This window comes from Paroedura picta, chromosome 15, assembly GCF_049243985.1.
Source record: "Paroedura picta isolate Pp20150507F chromosome 15, Ppicta_v3.0, whole genome shotgun sequence".
Classification (NCBI taxonomy): domain Eukaryota; kingdom Metazoa; phylum Chordata; class Lepidosauria; order Squamata; family Gekkonidae; genus Paroedura; species Paroedura picta.
In genome coordinates, this window is record NC_135383.1 from 7756078 (window position 1) to 7773376 (window position 17299).

Below are 17299 nucleotides of genomic sequence, written 5' to 3' on the forward strand. Positions count from 1 at the left end.
ATCACCTGTGTTGGCATGGAATATCCACAAACATTCCAGCCACTGGGGCAAAAAGTGCCGAATGCTTGGATTCAGTTTCTGTGAGGAAAGGACCATTAGCAGTTTTCCTGGGATGAAAACCTTACTTATATAGATTCAAGGGGATAGCCGGGTTGGTCTGCACAGTAGCACAACCAAATTCGAGTCCAGGGAGACCTTTAAGATGAACAAATTTAGTCAAGGGTGTGAGCTTCCATGTGCAGGCACACTTCCTCAGATAAGCTTATATAAGTTCAAGGAGGTAGGTTAGAGAGCCCCTGGAAGCAGAGGGGGGATGTAGAATGAGGCAGGGGTAGTCAACCTGTGGTCCTCCAGATGTCCATGAGCTCCAGTTCCCATGAGCCCCTGTCAGCGTTTGCTGGCAGGTGCTCATGGGAATTGTAGTCCATGAGTATCTGGAGGACCACAAGTTGACTACCCCTAGAATAAGGAACTGAGAAGCAGAAAACCTCAGATGCGCAAAACAGCTTTGAAGGAAGTAGAAGGGCTGGGCTGAGGAAGGTACAGGAGGCAGAATTTCACATGTTGACTTGAACTAGGCAGGCAATTACAGCGGCATCCTTCAAGATAATCACAGCAGCAAAGCTATGTTTTTTAATCCGATTTTATAGAGACAAGGGTACATCAAAAAGGATTGCTACCTAGGGTTCCAGTTCATACGTGCAGGGGTTTAATCCAAACAAAATGTTTATTCCAAGCGATTTGCTCAAAGGACGCAGAACATTCATGGGGCTTATTATGATGAAGTTTCAAGAAACCTGAAAACGGCATCGGCCAAGAATGTTTCACCGAGAAATGTTTTCCCCCTCCATGACAATGTGCCTGCTCGTTTTTTGTAGGTAGCAAGGACTGTGCTAGGGGCATTTCGCTGGGAAACCTTAGCCCATCGACCCTACAGCCCTGATCTTGCCCCTTCAGCCTTCGTTCTGTTCCCAAAGCTCACAGAACGTTTAAAAGAAACACGGTTCGAATCCTTCAAGGAGGCCAAAACTGCCGTATTGACGTGGTGTAAATCGATGAGCACAGAATTGAAGACCTAGACAGAGGATACCTTGACAAACAATAGCTTTGCCGTTTGATATATGCTTTTAAGCGTTTCTGTGATTGTGCAGCAATACGTTTTTGATTTACCCTCGTATCACAAAGGAGTGGGTCTCTTCTTAAGAGCAAAGGGGCCAGGACTTCAGAATCCTTTCCCCAACGCTTCCCTCCCTCCTTCCACCACCACCCCCATGCACCCTTTTCGTCACAAAACCAGACCTCTCCCCAATTGGGAAAAGCCTCCGTTTGAGGGCCTGTGTCTGCTGAGCCATTCTTTCCTGAGGATGGTCCAGGGGGCATAGCCCTCTCACTGGCCGTCTGGCATGATCCCAGTGGCGCACTCTCGTGGTAAGCCCTTGGTAAGCCTCGTAGTTCATACCCCTTGCTTTCATGTGTACATTTGGGGAAATAATGCCAAGAGCCTGCTGTTTGAGCAACCAGGCTGTTGATATTAGTTTCTCCCTCCCCCAGTGGCAGAGAGGGTCTTCCCTGAAGGCCTGTTGGGTCCCCTGGGTACAAGAGAATGCCAGCAGTAGAATGACGGATGGCGGGCCAGTTGGATGGCTTGCAGGCAGCTTGCAAATTCTTGCTGGAGTCAGAGTGCCCTGACCTTGCTGCTGCCAGTTAACCTCTGCCCTGCCCTCCCTTTGAGGAGTGGGTGATGCTAGAGGATGTGTTACGCTGGAACTTTCTCCACTGGCCTCCTCACTTTCCTTGGCCATTTGTTTCCCTGATGTTTTTTTAAGAGTCTTTCCGTGTGTTTGGGCTCGTTGAATGGGGTCCCTCCCTGCTGTGCGCGTCCGTGGGGAGGGGGAGGACCTCGGTTTTGATTTTACACAGGGCGTATTGTGTTTCTTTGAAGACAATGGCTCATTTGAGAGGCCAAGAGTCTGTTTTTCGGTCTGCGTCAAGTCTGCCATTTTTAAACTCGGCCCCCCTAGCCTGTTGGAAAGCTGGGCCATGCTGTGTTTGAGAAAACGGGGCTTTCCGGGGGGACAATACAGGGCAACAAAAGTATAGCTGATTTTGCTGCAGTGGAATAAGATAGCTAGCCCTCTTGGACCAATGTCAAGCTGGCATTTCCCTGGAAAGCACTAAAGGCATCACTGTCTTAGCCCCCTCTTTCTCTGCAATGTGATACGCCTCTCGGCAAAGACCTGAAATGATACCTCTGATGATTTGAACACCATCTTTTGACTTGGGCATCATGACAGATCACATGGAGGCCCCCACCCTGTTGGTGTGGGAGTTTCCCCGCCCTCCCCCTCCCTTGAGCCCCAAATTCACACTTTTCCTATACTTTATTTGCTTTTAGATTTCGAAAACTCCTGTCCCACGATAGGCAGTCAGTCGGCCACCATCTCAAACCAAAGCGGAATAATATCCTGAAAGGCAGAATGTCAGTGTTTTAATAAATAAACAACGTTTTTAGGGCTGACCGATGTCAATCAGTGGACCTTGCATACTGCTCTATGAACACTGGTTGTACTAAACCAAAAAGCTTTGTGCCTGAATGTGTATGTGGCATCTAAGTGGGCTTTTATATTGCAGGGAAGAAAAGGTACCTGGTTCAGATTCAGGCTGTGATTCCCAAATGGGGGGCCTGGGAGACATTCTTAATATGTCATAAGGGGGGGGGGGAAGCCAATCCTTAAGCTTCCTGTGGGTCCAAAGCACTCATCCAAAGCGGAGGGTGCTCGCAGCCTCTCTGCATGAGTCAGGATAGGTCTTCTTCCAGTGTAGTGACATGACCTCAGGCAGCTGTCTAGGGTTGCCAACTTTGGGTTGGGAAATGCTAGCAAACTTTGGAGGTGGAGCCAGGAGTGGGCGGGATTTGGGGCAGGGAGATAGCGCAGTGTTGTGTAATGCTATGGAGTCCACCCTCCAAGGTAGCCATCGGGGACCGATCTCTTTAGTCTGGAGATGACTTGTAATTCCGGGGGATCCCCAGGTCTCACCTGGGGAGTGGAATTCCTACAGCTGCCCATTACTTCACTGTGAGAGTTCCTGCTCCGAGCTTGTTCAGAACAAGGACTCCTACAGATACAGAACGCGGGGCTTCTCTGGAAAAAGTTAATTACTTCTGCACTCTCTAAGTGGGAACGTTTTAAAAGGGAAGCATATCTCTGATTTTAATTCGGAAAAAAGCTCCTGGTTTCTAAGACCAGAACACTGGGGGAAGGGGGGGGGGCGGAGAAACTCTGCCCCCTTCCCCCTGTTTTCCACCCACATGGTATGAATGAATTTGAATGAGATTATATGGTGCTTTCACGCCTAGTATAGTGACTGTTCCCGGGGCTGAATGACTCAAATCCAGTTTCCCAGAGGGACAAAATGACTTGTGTTTGCATTCAGCCTTTCCCCTAACCTCACTCCTGCCCTTAGCCTGATTTAGACAAAGATAGGGATTCTCCGGGAAGGTGAAAAGGAAAGAAAGAGAACCGGCTTTAAAAGGATTTTTTTTTTCAAAATCCAGATCAGTTTGTATTCTCCCCCCAGGTGTGTTTCTTTCTTCTAAAAAATAGCCTGGTTTAAAAAATAAAATCTGAACGGATCGCAAAGAAAACAGATGACTCTCTTGCTTTCCTTTGTTTAGAAAAAAAAAATTGCGAGGGGAACCTCTCCATCCGTTGTCATGCGGCCCAAGAGTTCATGCATTTATATTACGGCTTGATACGGGGGGGGGGGGGTGGTGGGGAAGTGGTGGCGGCCAGGGACTGTCAAATTGCCCCCTGATCAGGCTGGGTGACCTTTTACTGCTAGTTCGAGCTTAATGATTCCTGGATCTCCGCACAGTTAGCTCAATACCCTAATTATAAGTATCCATCAAAGAGTCCTAGACATTTATCTTCTGTGTCATAGAGAGGAACAATCTGACCTGTAGCAGCACCAGCCTTTCTTGCCTCTGGCTGAAAACAGTGACGATTTTTTTGGGGGTGGGGGTGGCGGTGGGGGGAGAAGAGAGCTTTTATTTGCTAAAGAGAATGGGCAGACTGAGGCAGAAAGAGTGCTGATTTCCGTTCGTCTTCATAAAAACCCTGGCTTGGATCTCTCTCAAAAGAAATCTCATAGAGTTGGAAGGGACCTCCTGGGTCATCTAGTCCAACCCCCTGCACTATGCAGGACACTCACCACCCTGTCACTCATCCACTGTAACCTGCCAACCCCTTGCACCAACAGAATACCGTTTTCTTTCCCTGCCCCTTCCTGAAACCTGAATTAATGATCTAACCTAAAGAGGTTGTATGTAGGCCCACAGCTTTGGAGCAGAATCTCAAAATAGAATCTACACAGTGCCCTTTAATTGGATCAACCAAGACAAAGGGGGAAGAATATGCAAGCTTTGGAGCTCTGCAGGACTCCTCATCAGGCTGGATTTCTTCTTTTGGAGCCCGCAGGGACCTTTGGAATTCTGGCACGGCATGGTGGGCGTAGAAAATGGCTGCCCAAAATGGCTGCCTCGGTAGGTGGAACCAGCCACAAAATGGCTGCCGCAGCTTGCCGTCACCCACATAGTGAAGATCCTTGTGCTATTGGAGGCCAAAACCATATTAAATAAAATCTGCACAGCCAATCAAATCTCCAGTGGTCATAAGCCCTACTTGCTTTCTAAAGGCCAGCACACTGTCATGGCCCGGTCTTCACTTGGAAGCAACATCCCTGTGTATCTGATTTAAATTTCTGGCCCTTGCCCCACCCCTGAAGCTCCCGGGATTGTCAGGCGATGGCTTGGAATCCCCTACGAGTCGCTTCTCTTTCCTTCCTTGCAGGTGATCCAGCAGGCCTTACACCGGCAGCCCAACACAGCAGCCCAGTACCTCCAGCAAATGTATGCGGCCCAGCAACAGCACCTGATGCTCCAGACGGCCGCCCTGCAGCATCAGCACCTCAGCAGCACCCAGCTCCAGAGCTTGGCTGCCGTCCAGCAGGTGGGTCTGGGGAAGCAGGCAGGAAGTGGGTGCGAGGCCTGGTGTGGAGAAGAGCAGGAAGGAGGATGTAGAGGAGCCATGTTCCACTTTGGCGGCCAAGGAGAGTTTGGGGGCTTGCAAGGACACAGATGCGGGGGAGAAAGTGTTCCTGTGGGTAGAGGGACAGGTATGGGGTACAGACTAGAAGAAGAAGAGAAAAGCTTATTTTAATAGCCCTGATTAAGGCTTTATCTCAGTGGTTCTCTACCTGGGGGTCGGGATCCCTTTGGGGGTCAAACGACCCTTTCACAGGGGTTGCAGCTTGGCCGGGAGGGGGGGGGGCGCCATCCACACAACAGCCTTGCGGGGTAGATCAAGATAGAGTGTTAGTCTGCCTGGAGCAGCGGAAAAGAGCGAGATCGGCATGTTGGAAACATTATTCTCTGAATGATTTCCTCTGGCTTATTTCTTATTTCGCATCGAGATTTAGGCAGGGAATAAACAAGAGTTGTACAGTTATTTATGCTTTATTGTAATATATATATATATACAGTTCCTGTCGTTTTTGATTCCAGGCCAGCCTGGCAGCCAACAGGCAAAACAGCTCCTCCGGCAATAATGGATCAGTGCAGACGCCGCCTCAGCAGCCCACGGTAAGACCTCTCACGTGCCACGTGGCAGCCTTGGAATGCCCTCACCCTGAACTTGGTGGGCATCTCCCACCTCCAACTCCCTCTCGTAGTGCGTGATCGCGGTGGGGTCCGAGCCTAGGCTGCGGAGGGCAGTGCCGTGCTTGCAGAGGGGCGACCCTCACAGCTCCTTCCCTGGGTTTCCCAACCCGCCTCCCTCTCTCCCCAGATAAACCTGGCCGCCTCTCCGGCCGCTGCCCAGCTCATCAACCGGGCGCAGAGTGTGAATTCGGCCGCCGCAGCCTCGGGCATCGCCCAGCAAGCTGTTCTGCTGGGCAACGCAAGCAACCCTGCCCTGACAGCCAGCCAGGCCCAGATGTACCTGCGGGCACAGATGGTAAGATGCTCGTGGGTTTCCATCTGAGTGGTGGAGCTTTTTACAGGCCGTCCGACCTGTTTTGGTCCTCGGCCTTTGTGAGTCAGAGCTCTCTCCGTCAGCTCCAGTGACCGGAGTCCCGGTCCTTTTCTTTCTCTCGGCTGGAAGCAGCGGCGAGGGAACTACGCTTTCTGTAGTTAAATTAATTTTTCCCCCCTGCTTTTAAAATTAGGAGCCTCTAAAACCCAGGCATCAATTCCCCTTTCTCGTTTTATTTATTCATTTATTTTAAATATTTGATAATTTGGGACTCGGGCTGCCGATTCACCCACAGAAGTGCTCAAATTGACTGTAGCCTTTTAATTATTCATTGAGAGGTCTGTTTCTTGAAACTTTTAAGATGAATAGCTGCCGGGGACCCAGGCTGGCTGGCCTGAGCTTGTGGAAGCTAAGCAGAGTTAGCCCTGGCATAAACCCCTCTGCTCAATGCTTGCCTCGGGAACTTCGTGGGCTTGCCTTAAGCTGCTCGATGGCCCTTTCCACCACGTGTTTGATCAGCTCCCCGTGTTTTCCCCCCACATCACAATGGTTTCACACGCAGCTTCTTCCTGTTCCGAGCCTTTGTTGGGGGCATTTGAAGGATTCTCCTGGGCCACTCTAAACCCCATTGGAATAAGAACATCCAGGTGGCTCTTGGAGAATTCCCACTATTGCAATGGATCTCCAGATGCCAGGAGAGAGCCTTTGGTGCTTGTCTATGGGGAGAATCATAGAGCCATAGAGTTGAAAGGGGCCAGACAGGCCAGCTTGTCCAACCGCCTGCTCAGTGCAGGATCATAGAATTGGAAGGGGCCAGACAGGCCAGCTAGTCCAACCGCCTGCTCAATGCAGGATCATAGAGTTGGGAAGGGGCCAGACAGGCCAGCTAGTCCAACCGCCTGCTCAATGCAGGATCATAGAGTTGGGAAGGGGCCAGACAGGCCAGCTAGTCCAACCGCCTGCTCAATGCAGGATCAGCCTAAAGCATCCAGGATAAGGATCTGTCCAGGCGCTGCTTGAAGACCGTCAGTGAAGAGAATCTCACCACTTCCCTAGGCAGCTGATTCCACTGCTGAACTACAATCATAGACTCCTAGAGTAAGAAGAGGCAAGACGGGCCAGCTAGTCCCATCCCCTGCTTAATGCAGGACCAGCCTCAAGCATCCAGGATAAGGATCTGCCCAGCCGCTGTTTGAAGACCCCGAGGGAGGGGGAGCTCCCCACCTCCTTAGGCAGCCCCTTCCACTGTTGAAAGAGGATCTCAGTTTCCCACAAATCCCCCTTCTTGCACCGTGCCTCTTTTCACCCTGGCAGTGGCCAAGAGGCTGGCCCCCCACCTTCTTGTCCTCCCCCACCCCACCCCAAAGTTCTCATGCTAGGATTTCTCTGCTAGAGCGGCAACGGGGGATGTATAAGGGCAACCCGTTTCCTGTGATTTCCAGGCTCAGCAGAGCAACCTTGTGCAAGTAGCTAGGAGCCTAGGACGTGCTGTTCCTTTGTCCCCCCAGCTCATCTTCACGCCCACAGCCACGGTCGCTGCGGTGCAGCCGGAGGGCGCCACCCCCACCACTCAGCCTTCCACCACCACCGCTCAGGTAAGATCCGGGAGGCCACAGGCACCGAGGGAGGGAGGGAGGGAGGGAGGGAGGAGAGAGAGTGGGGGAGAGCCAAGCCCTGTAGTCCTTCAAAAACCTGGGCCTTCTTCCACAATGGTCTGGCTCTTACTATTCTTCCTATCTAAGCACACCCTTTGAAAGCCATCGTGTTCTAGCACGCTGGTTCAAGGATGGAGTCACAGTTGAGACGGGCCGTGGCAGCATCCCTTGGCTTGGGCAGGGTTGAGACAGCTGGCCTGGGAGGAGTTTGGATCGGAGGGACAGAGCGTCACCCGTTCCTCTTCTTTTTTTTGCCCCCTTCTCACGTCGCAGGTACAGAACTCAGCTCTGCGCACCCAGCAGACGGTGACTCAGGGCCTGACCTCCTCACCCAGCCAGCAACTCCCCACCTTGGCCATGAAGCCCGCCCCAAACAACAGCGGCAACCCTTCCGCTTCTTCGGCCTCTCAGGGCAAGGCTGCAGGGCTGGCCCCTGGCACCAAGGGGGGCTTGGCCGAACACGCCCAGGATCAGTTTCGAAAGGGAGAAGCGGGCGGTGGAGGGGGCAGCAACGGGCCAGCCGGTGGTTCGGACGGACGGGGGATCGCCGCCACCCGGACGGTGACGCCTGTCACCAATCACCCGCTCATTGCCCCAGGTAAGTGCCCTCTTCTGGCAGGGCTGCAGGTGAGGCTTGTAGGAGCTGAGCAAAGGCTAGAGCCCAGTGGAACAGCAGCAGGCTGGCATCTGGTAGAACTGAATGCTCCCCCTTCTGGGCTTGGCCAAGGGTGTGCACAGTCAAGATCTTAAGAGTTGGAATAATCTGAAGGGACATACAAACCTAGCATTGGGTCGTAGAGCTGCTAAATGCAGCTGCCATGAGAGTGTTGTGGGAGAGGGGTGGCCTCCAAATCGAATAAATAAATAAGCATTGGTTTTTAAGAAAAATGGATGGCCGAAGTCGGTTTTAATCCCTCGCTTAGATTTTCATTGTTGTTCCGTGAAGCTCTGTACACGACGCCATAAGTGAATGCTGATTTTTTTTTTTTGCACAATTCTGCAATAATAAATACCTAGCATGAGGTGCTTGGTACACATGATCTTGTTGTGGTCCTTACAACAACCCGGTGAGGTTGGCTGGTCTTTGTACTCCCCGCCTTGCATATTGGGAGAACCACAATGGAGAGAAGGCTACAGAATCACTTGGTAGCAGAGGCAGGATTTGAACTCGGATCTCCTTGGTCGCAGCTTATCCTCTTCGTTAATAGATGTAGGGTGCAGATTTCAGCTGTTCCGGGCAGCGTTCGTCTTTATCTCTTTACAAAAACAAATCCGACACAGAAAATTCCCTCCTTGATAGCTTAGTCTTCCAATGTGCTTTCTCTTGGGCAGCCTACTCTCCGCTGCAGGCCCACCAGCTTGTGCAGCAGAAGCCGATGCAACACCAGTTTGTGATCCAGCAGCAGCAGCTCCAGCCCCGTCCCCAGCTGCACCCACCCCAGCTCCAGGCTGTGCCGGCTCCTGGCCTGCAGGCCCAAGCCCACTCGCAAAGCCAGCCTCCGCCTGCTCACCAGCCGCAGTACCAAAGCTCCGGACAGCACAAACCTGGGCCCAACCAGGCGTCCCAACATTCAGCGCATCCTTCCGGGTCCCCGGCAGCGGGACAGCAGAGGACAGAAGGCAGCCCCCCCAGCCGCCCTGCCGGCTGCCTGAATCATGCCGCTCAGCGCAAATTCCAGCATGCCTCGGCGGTGATTCTGCAGCTGCAGCCCTCTGCGGGGACGGTGAGTCAGAAATCCCAGAAGACAGTTTAGAAATGTTGTGTTTTGAGTCCTGCATGTCTAAAATGGGGTTGATTGGAGGTTTTATGGGGATTTTATTGTGTTTTAACTATTTATGTTGTAAATTGCCCTGAGACCTTTTTGGAGAAGGGTGGTCTAAAAATTAAAAAAAAATAAATAATAATAATAATAATAAAAGTGAATCAGCAGTTTCATCTCAAGGGAATATATTTACATTTTGATGTGCACGTGGAAATGGAATCACCATGGTTGATTTTTATTTATTTACTAGTAATCAAGCCCGCTGCAGCTAAATGCAGCGGGCACTAGGGACTCACTGTGGGTGGGTGCTCCCTCGGCGGCGTTCTTCCAGCCGCGGCGGCGGTCCGATGGGGCGGTGGCTGCGCTGGGCGGCGTTGTTTCGGCGGCGGCAGCAGGCCAGGCAGGGAGCCCCCGGCAGCCGCGCTTCGTGCGACTGCCGGGGCTCCGTCGGGCATTGGTCCCTCCGATTGTCTGTCGTGAGGAAGGGTCCAATCCGGACCCTGGAGGGCCGCAGTTTGACTACCCCTGCCCTAAAGTAATGTCAGCTGGCCACGCCCCTGGAAGTGACATCACCCAGATACTCCAGGCGCCCCCCTGCTCTCTCCCTCCCACCCAGAGCAGAACCATGTGCATTTTGTGATTGGCACTTCTCAGTTTCAAACCCCAGCAAGAGGGGCTCCCAAAGCCCTCTGCTTATGAGCCTTCCCTCCCTTTCTAAATACACCTTTTTGCTTCCTTCTTCTGCTTTAGCCCCAGGAGAATTCCAGGAAAGACGCCTTCCCCGGTGAGAAGTCCTCAACAGAGCCCCAATCAGGGCAGCCGCCTCACCTGCTCCAGACCACCTCGACGCCCCCGTCAGCTCCTCCCGAAGCGCAGGCCTCTGAGTGCACTGGGGCCCCGTCCAACGGTAAGAGACTCCTTCCAAGCATGGGTGAGGCCTGCTCGGTTGCCCAGGGCCATGCCGAGGCCATCCCCAGGCCAAAGGGCTGGGTCAGTGCACAGTGGAGAGGATCAGGCCGAAGGGGGCCTTGGCGAGGGATGCTTCATGTTCAAATGGTGAATGGGGGGGGTTGTAGGGACAAACGGAGGGTGGGAGGGCAGTGTAAGAGAGGATACCGTGTTCCAGTGCATAGCGTGAACTGGGTTCGTTCTATCCCAAACAATAACAACACTTTGCGGGACGAATCACTCACATTTTGCAGAAGACTTTGGCTAGTCACATGGAAGGGGGAAATTGCTAAACAGAGCCCAAAGAGCCCTGTTTCTCTCCCCCACCCCCCAAAAAATGTGGACCAGTTCTCTGACTTGCTGAAATTTTTCTGGACATCATCCGTGCCTTTCTGTGTTTATTTTTGCTGGCTCCAGGGACTAGAATCTTGCTTCCGTTTTGACAAGTATAATGAAAGCAGGGGGTCTTCTAGGTACCAAACACCAACCAGTAGCGGTGGTGGTGATGAAGTCCATGCAGGATTCCCCAGTGGTGCAGAAACAAGGGGAAGACTAGCTGGATTGTTTTGGTCTGATGCTGCCTTTGCAGGGAATGCGCCTAAGTTGGCTTACAAACAAAACAAAACCCCATTAAAAGCAATTAATCAGAATCCAGCATTAAAAACTGTTTTCTGTTGAGTCAGTCGATCGGTCCGCGCAGCTAGGCACAACTGGCAGCAGCGGCTCTCTTTAGAATCTTTTTTGTAGCCAGTCCGTCTGCCACTCCGTCGGGAGCAGAAGGAAGGGTTTGGAGCAGGGGGAACGAGCTTGTGAAATGGGCTGGCAGAAGGATGTGACTTGTCAGGAGGTGGGGGAACGAGTCTGTGAAGGATCACAAAATGGACCCAGCGTCATGCGTGACTTGGCTTGCCTTCCTCCATCCCTGTCCGTGATTCTGGGAAGTAACGAACAGAAATGCAAATTTCCTTAGCCGGCGCATCTGGTTATGCTTGTGGAACAGGAGTCGTTTTGACGCGCTGCCAGACCTTTTGCGTTCAGAGTAGGGGAGAAGAAGCAGAGTTGGTACTTCCCTGACCTTTAACGATGCTGTTGGTTGCACTTCTGCCGTTCAGGACGTTGCCAAAAAAACCTCTTCGTTTTCCGTATGTAATTGCACACAGTGAGTGCAGTTTACTGCTTTACACCTATGCATCCCGATGATATCTTGCACCATTGAACGACTTCTGGTTTTTTTTCAAAGCCTGAAGAATATTTCAGAGGTTTCTCAATCCTGAAAAAGTTGAGAAAGGCTTTCTGTAGCTATGGCTGCGTCTCCTTCTCTGCCGTTTCTCCTCTCCCCATCATCTTTGCCAGCACTTCCTGCTGGGTTCTGCACCCCAAGCAGGCCTCAAACCTCGAGCCCAAAATAGCACGCCAGCCTCAAATGTGGCATTCCAGAATTAGCTCCCGAGAAGGGAAGCTTGAAAGAGAATTCTTTCTCCGTTCCATTCCGCAGCTGCGCTTACCTCTGGCGGTGGGCCGCCAACAGGGGAAAATTAATTAGCAAGTCTGTGGGCCTGTAGCTCCCACTCCTTTCTTATCCTGCCACCCAAACCAGATCCTTTGGGAGATCTTTTATGATTCTTATATTTCGATTTATTTCATTAAGAGCCCTGTGAAATAGGGAAGGGAATGAAACGTCGCAGGGAATAATTCTTACAGATTTGACCTACTGTGGGTTAGAACTGGTGGGATGAGTTGAGACGGGTTGTGAACTTTTTGGGGTCCCCCTGCTGGAATCTCGGGTTTCTCACTACTCAGGTAGACTGCTCCTGTTTGGGGAAGGAAAGACCCAACTTCTGCCAGTGGAAAGTGTGGCACGTGTCTAATTTTTTCCCTCCCGTTGGCAGCACTGAACGGCAAAGTGTGGATATAACAAAACAAAATCAGAGTCCAGTGGCACCTTAAAGAGCAACAAAGATTTATTCAAGGCGTGAGCTTTCGAGTGCAAGCACTCTTCCTCAGACTTGCGCTCAAAAGCTCACGCCTTGAATAAATCTTTGTTGCTCTTAAAAGTGCCACTGGACTCTTGATTTTGTTTTGTTGTGCTGCTCCAGACCAACACAACTACCCACTTGAATCTAAAGTGTGGATATATCAGCCTCCGAGGATCGGGCCAAGAGGACATCAAAATGAGGATGCCTTCGCTATTTTTTAAACTGCCCTCTCAGGACGGTTTACAATATGAATCACAACTTCCAAACCCATTGTAATGCTGGTGCAGTACCAGGAAGTGACACTTAACATGCGTTAACATTAAAGGTAAAGGTAAAGTTATCCCCTGTGCAAGCACCGAGTCATGTCTGACCCTTGGGGTGACGCCCTCTAGCGTTTTCATGGCATACTCAATAGGGGGTGGTTTGCCAGTGCCTTCCCCAAAAATTACCGTTTACCCCCCAGCAAGCTGGGTACTCATTTTACCGACCTCGGAGGGATGGAAGGCTGAGTCAACCTTGAGCCGGCTGCTAGGATCGAACTCCCAGCCTCATGGGCAGAGCTTCAGACTGCATGTCTGCTGCATTACCACTCTGCGCCACAAGAGGCTCCTAGCGTTAACATTACGAATATTATATTATAAACCGCATAAACGTTTAAACTGTTAGCTACATAATTGTACGTGCAACTGTTGATTTATGGGGTGGCCAGTCACCCTGGGCTGTGCCTGATGGGCGTATCTGGCGGTGGGGAGGGGTTTTGGGGGAGGGCGTGGACAGTGTTTTTGTTTTGCTTGGCCTCAATTGAAAGCTTGGCAGAAGAGTTCTATTCTGCAGGCCCTGCGGAATTCCGCTAGCTCCGGGAGAGCTATACCTCCGAGGATGGTACTTTTGTGGATTTTTTGTTGGCCCTCTTGAAAACAAGCTTTGTCATTCTGTGCTGGGAAGGGAGAAATAAAACCAGACGTGCTAGAGACACCCCCGCCTCCCCCTCCAGTGAATGGCAGCCTATGGCTCCCATATGGATGTATAGAGCTGCCTCCTTCTTGCCTTGTTGGTGTTGTTGTTGTTAGGTGCGAAGTCGTGTCCGACCCACTGCAACTCCATGGACAATTATCCTCCAGGCCTTCCTGTCCTCTGCCATTCCCCGGAGTCCATTTGAGTTTGCACCGACTGCTTCATTTACTCCATCCAGCCACCTCGTTCTCTGTCGTCCCCTTCTTCTTTTGCCCTCCATCGCTCCCAGCATTAGGCTCTTCTCCAGGGAGTCCTTCCTTCTCATGAGGGGGCCTCCTTGCCTAGTAAAGCTTACTCGGATGTATGGGCGATCTCCATAGCCGTGTTGAGAGAGGCCGTCCCCAGTCCTTTCAGCCAGTCCTTTCAGACCACTGGGAATTGAACCCAAGGCCTCCAGCCTGCAACCGTGTGTGCTCGTGGGCCTTCTGTGTCAGTCCCCCCTCCCTTTGCATTTGCACTTTCTTGGCTTAACATCTCAGAGCTGAAGTTAGAAATCTGACGTATGTTTTCTTTGGGAGGGGGGGGGGCAAGGCAGGGTGCAGGCTCCTGGGCAGGCCTCCCCCCCCCATACACCCTGTCCATTTCTAGAGGGGGGGGAAGTGCTGCTGCTGTCACTGTAGACAAAAAGGCATGGCCGCCCGGCTCCCCCACCCCACGGCAAGATCTTTGACCCGGCTGCAAATTCCCTTCAATCAAGTTAAATGGAGCGAGCCTTCCCTACTGGGAAAAGGAGCTCGCATCTGCATTTGCGCCGGGGGTTCCGAGGGGGCCGGATAATCCCTCCAAGAGAGTGCACAAAGCCGCTCTCCTGTGGCTGCCATCCCATTCGCAGGCCCTTCCCGCGTAGCCTTTGCCCCATTAGTAATAACCGCGGGGCCCTGCTGAGGAAGGAGAGGGGGGGGGGCTGTAGGCCCACACAGGCACACCTGCTCCCCCAGCCCCTCACAGCTGCTGGCTTCTCATGCAAACTTCTCCCCCCCCCCTCCCACCAGCTTTCGCTTCCTTTTTTCCCCTCCCTTTGCTGGGCATTGAGGAAACAAAGGAGAGCACCCAGAGAAGAGGAAACAGCAAAGCAGCAGCCAAGAATCCGATTCCAACAGAACAGGGGAAGGGGCGGGGTGGGGGGGGATGATGGAGTGGCGGGGGAAAAACGCAAAAACCATTGAGAGGCGTTCTTTTTGAGAGGGAGAAACGAGTGGAGGTTTTTTTTGTTGTTGTTTTGCAAGTATTCCTCCCCTCCCCCTCAAATCTGGGATTTTGAGTGAGTTGTGTTTCGGGGTAAAAGAGGGAGAAATGGAGAAGAAGAAGAAGAGTTGGTTCTTATATGCCACTTAGGCTCAAAGTGGCTTACAGTCGCCTTCTCATTCCTCTCCAATGGCCAAACAGTGAGAAAGGGGAGCATGGAATATGATCCAAATTCACGTAAGCTCAGAATCTGAGTCTTAAAAACTGAATAGGGAACAGAGACGCATGTATGTAGACCTGAAAGTGAAAGAGCTGGGGAAAGGAAGAAAGGGAAAGAAATGTTTGCAAGGAAAGTGATGCAATGGCAAAATTGACCAGCTTGCCAAATTTGTGCATCCTAAGAATATCAGCTTCTATTTTTTTTTTAAATAAAAAAAATCAAGTTTCTAGCCCTTATGCCCATGTTGCTGGTCAGTGCCTGATAAAATTTCTGCAAGGGGGGTTTATTAGAGAGGTTTCCTGTATTTATGGGGCAGAGTTTCTGCACCCTTGTTGTGTTTTGCTTCATGACTAGCAAAAGCAGAGAATCAATTACCTGAAGCAAGGCCTTTGACGAATGCCTACTGAGCAGGGAATTTAGCATTCCCTGGAATACAGCGAATGTTTATCTTGGTATTGAATGGCTTTCTTAAGCAGAAATTTTGCACAACTCCCGCAGTAGCCCATGTTAGGAATGACCTGGGGCTGCCACTGAAAACTGCCTTCTGGCGTTTTGTTTCTTCCTCTCCATCACACAAAAGGAAACTGACTCATGTCATTTTGTATGTATTTCCCGATTTCAATTGATGGCTACCATTTATCTGGAACAGGGAAAATGGCCATGGCCACATCAGGAGACAAGGAAAAATTTAGTGTAGGGCTTCTATTTTCAGAAGCCAGCCCTACCTTCCCCAAGTTGTTCTACCCTGCAGGTTGGGTAGTTCATTGGTTGATTAAAACCAGTTTTGATTAAGGGTGTTCCCAGTGAGCTGTGTTTTAAGCACTTTTAAGAACTGCAGAATGCATGCTCTGTCCTTAGAAGTAGCTTCCCTCCTTTCCTCATAGGGAGAGGAAGGAATGGCTCTTGTAAGAATTCATAGGCATGTTGGAAAGTAACTAAAGGGAACTTCCACATTCAGAGGCGGTCCAGTTTTGGCTAAGGAGGCAACAGCAGGTCTCTTTGCTTGGTTTTTGCCCCTTCCGGAGAACTGGTTGGCTACAGAATGCTGAACTAGATGGATCACTTGCTTGATCCAGCAGGAATTTTCTTCCCGTCTTAAGGAAGCACCACCTCAAAGCAGAAAAAGTTAGGTAGAATCATAGCTGTTTCGTTTCCTGCTTTTATTCAAATACAAATTTCGGCATGTTTGATTAAATTAGATTAAGAGTTAGGTTAATGTAGCATATGGGGTTAGCTGTACTGGGAAGGGGGAGGGAGAGAATCACAGACTTCTTGGTTTTTAACTGTGTAACAAAGTTAATGAATTAGCCAAGAGAATGAAGTCCAAAGAGTTAAAAGGAGGGGGAAGGGGTGTCAAGGGAGAGGAGCAAACTTGGGGGGGAGGTGAGAACTTGTGAAAGATGAAAGGAGGTCTAGGTGGTTGTTATTTCCCCCCCCAAAAAGCATCTTAGAATTTTTCAAGGCTCATCTACTGCACCATAGTTTTCCAGGTGCAATAAAATCAGAGTCCAGTAGCACCTTTAAGACCAAACAAATCTTTGTTGGTCTTAAAGGTGCTACTGGACTCTGATTTTATTGTGCTACTTCAGACCAACACGGCGACCCATTTGAATATTTTCCAGGTATAGTCTTCCTGGTAGCTCATCTTGATCTTCCTTTCCCTTGTGCAGGGATACATGTTGTTCTTCTTGAAACCAGGCATCCAAATTGCCCATACTCAAAAACACAAAGACGTTGGGGGGGGGGGGGAGAAGAAAAAGGAGGATGCAAGGGGAATGGGGAGTTGATAGTGGATTGTTACCTGCCCAAGGGCAAACATGTTCAGGCTGCTCTTGTGCCAGGAGTGGCAGAAGTTTCTTTGCCATCTGGAGAACAGCACTGTGGGCACTGTGGGCAACTGCTGGCAGGGGCTCATGGGAATTGTTGTCCATGGATATCTGGAGGGCTGCAGTTCGACTACCCCTGATCTGGAATATACATCCAAATCTATATAAACTTAATTTTAGGTGGCAATGGGGACTTCAGGTTTATGCCCAGCACTCCAAAGGAGGTTTGGGGAAAAGCTTTGGAAGAAGAGAAAGCATGCAGGGCCGGGGAGCTGGTAGACTTCTGGAGGGAGGATTCCCACTGGGAGCTGATTTTACCTGAGCTCCCTCCCTCCTGGGCCCTGTGAAATGCATTTGGGGCATGTGCATGTGTGCATTGCAGAGGGCAGTTGCCTGCAACCAACCTCAGAGCAAAAGGAATCCAAATGCACAGGCAAAAGAAACAATGGCGTAAACACCAGGCTGACCTTGGTCATATTTCCTTAGGACCCTCCTGGGGCAAAGAGATAAGGAAAGGGGGTGCCCTTTCTCCTCTCTCCTTCCTGCCTAAACTGAGCCAGAGCTTTGTAGACTTCACCTGCTGGCAGGTTTTCTTTTCTTTTCCCCGCTTGAAACACGGTTACTAGAAAGGAGGGAGCTGTGTGTGAGTGAGTGTGTGCGCGCAGGGAGGGGGGAATTAA

At 50.9% G+C, this 17299-nt stretch overlaps 1 protein-coding gene across 4 annotated transcripts in view; it reads left to right on the top strand.

Annotated features, from left to right (window-relative positions):
* Positions 1-17299, top strand: part of PHC2 (polyhomeotic homolog 2) — a 54917-nt gene that overhangs the window by 17955 nt on the left and 19663 nt on the right. For all 4 annotated transcript variants that reach the window (XM_077311989.1, XM_077311988.1, XM_077311992.1 and 1 more), the window contains 7 exons: positions 4851-5009; positions 5564-5641; positions 5847-6014; positions 7541-7627; positions 7961-8285; positions 9020-9411; positions 10201-10357. In XM_077311989.1, the coding sequence (XP_077168104.1) occupies positions 4851-5009; positions 5564-5641; positions 5847-6014; positions 7541-7627; positions 7961-8285; positions 9020-9411; positions 10201-10357 (1366 nt within the window). The remainder of the gene's footprint in view (positions 1-4850; positions 5010-5563; positions 5642-5846; positions 6015-7540; positions 7628-7960; positions 8286-9019; positions 9412-10200; positions 10358-17299) is intronic.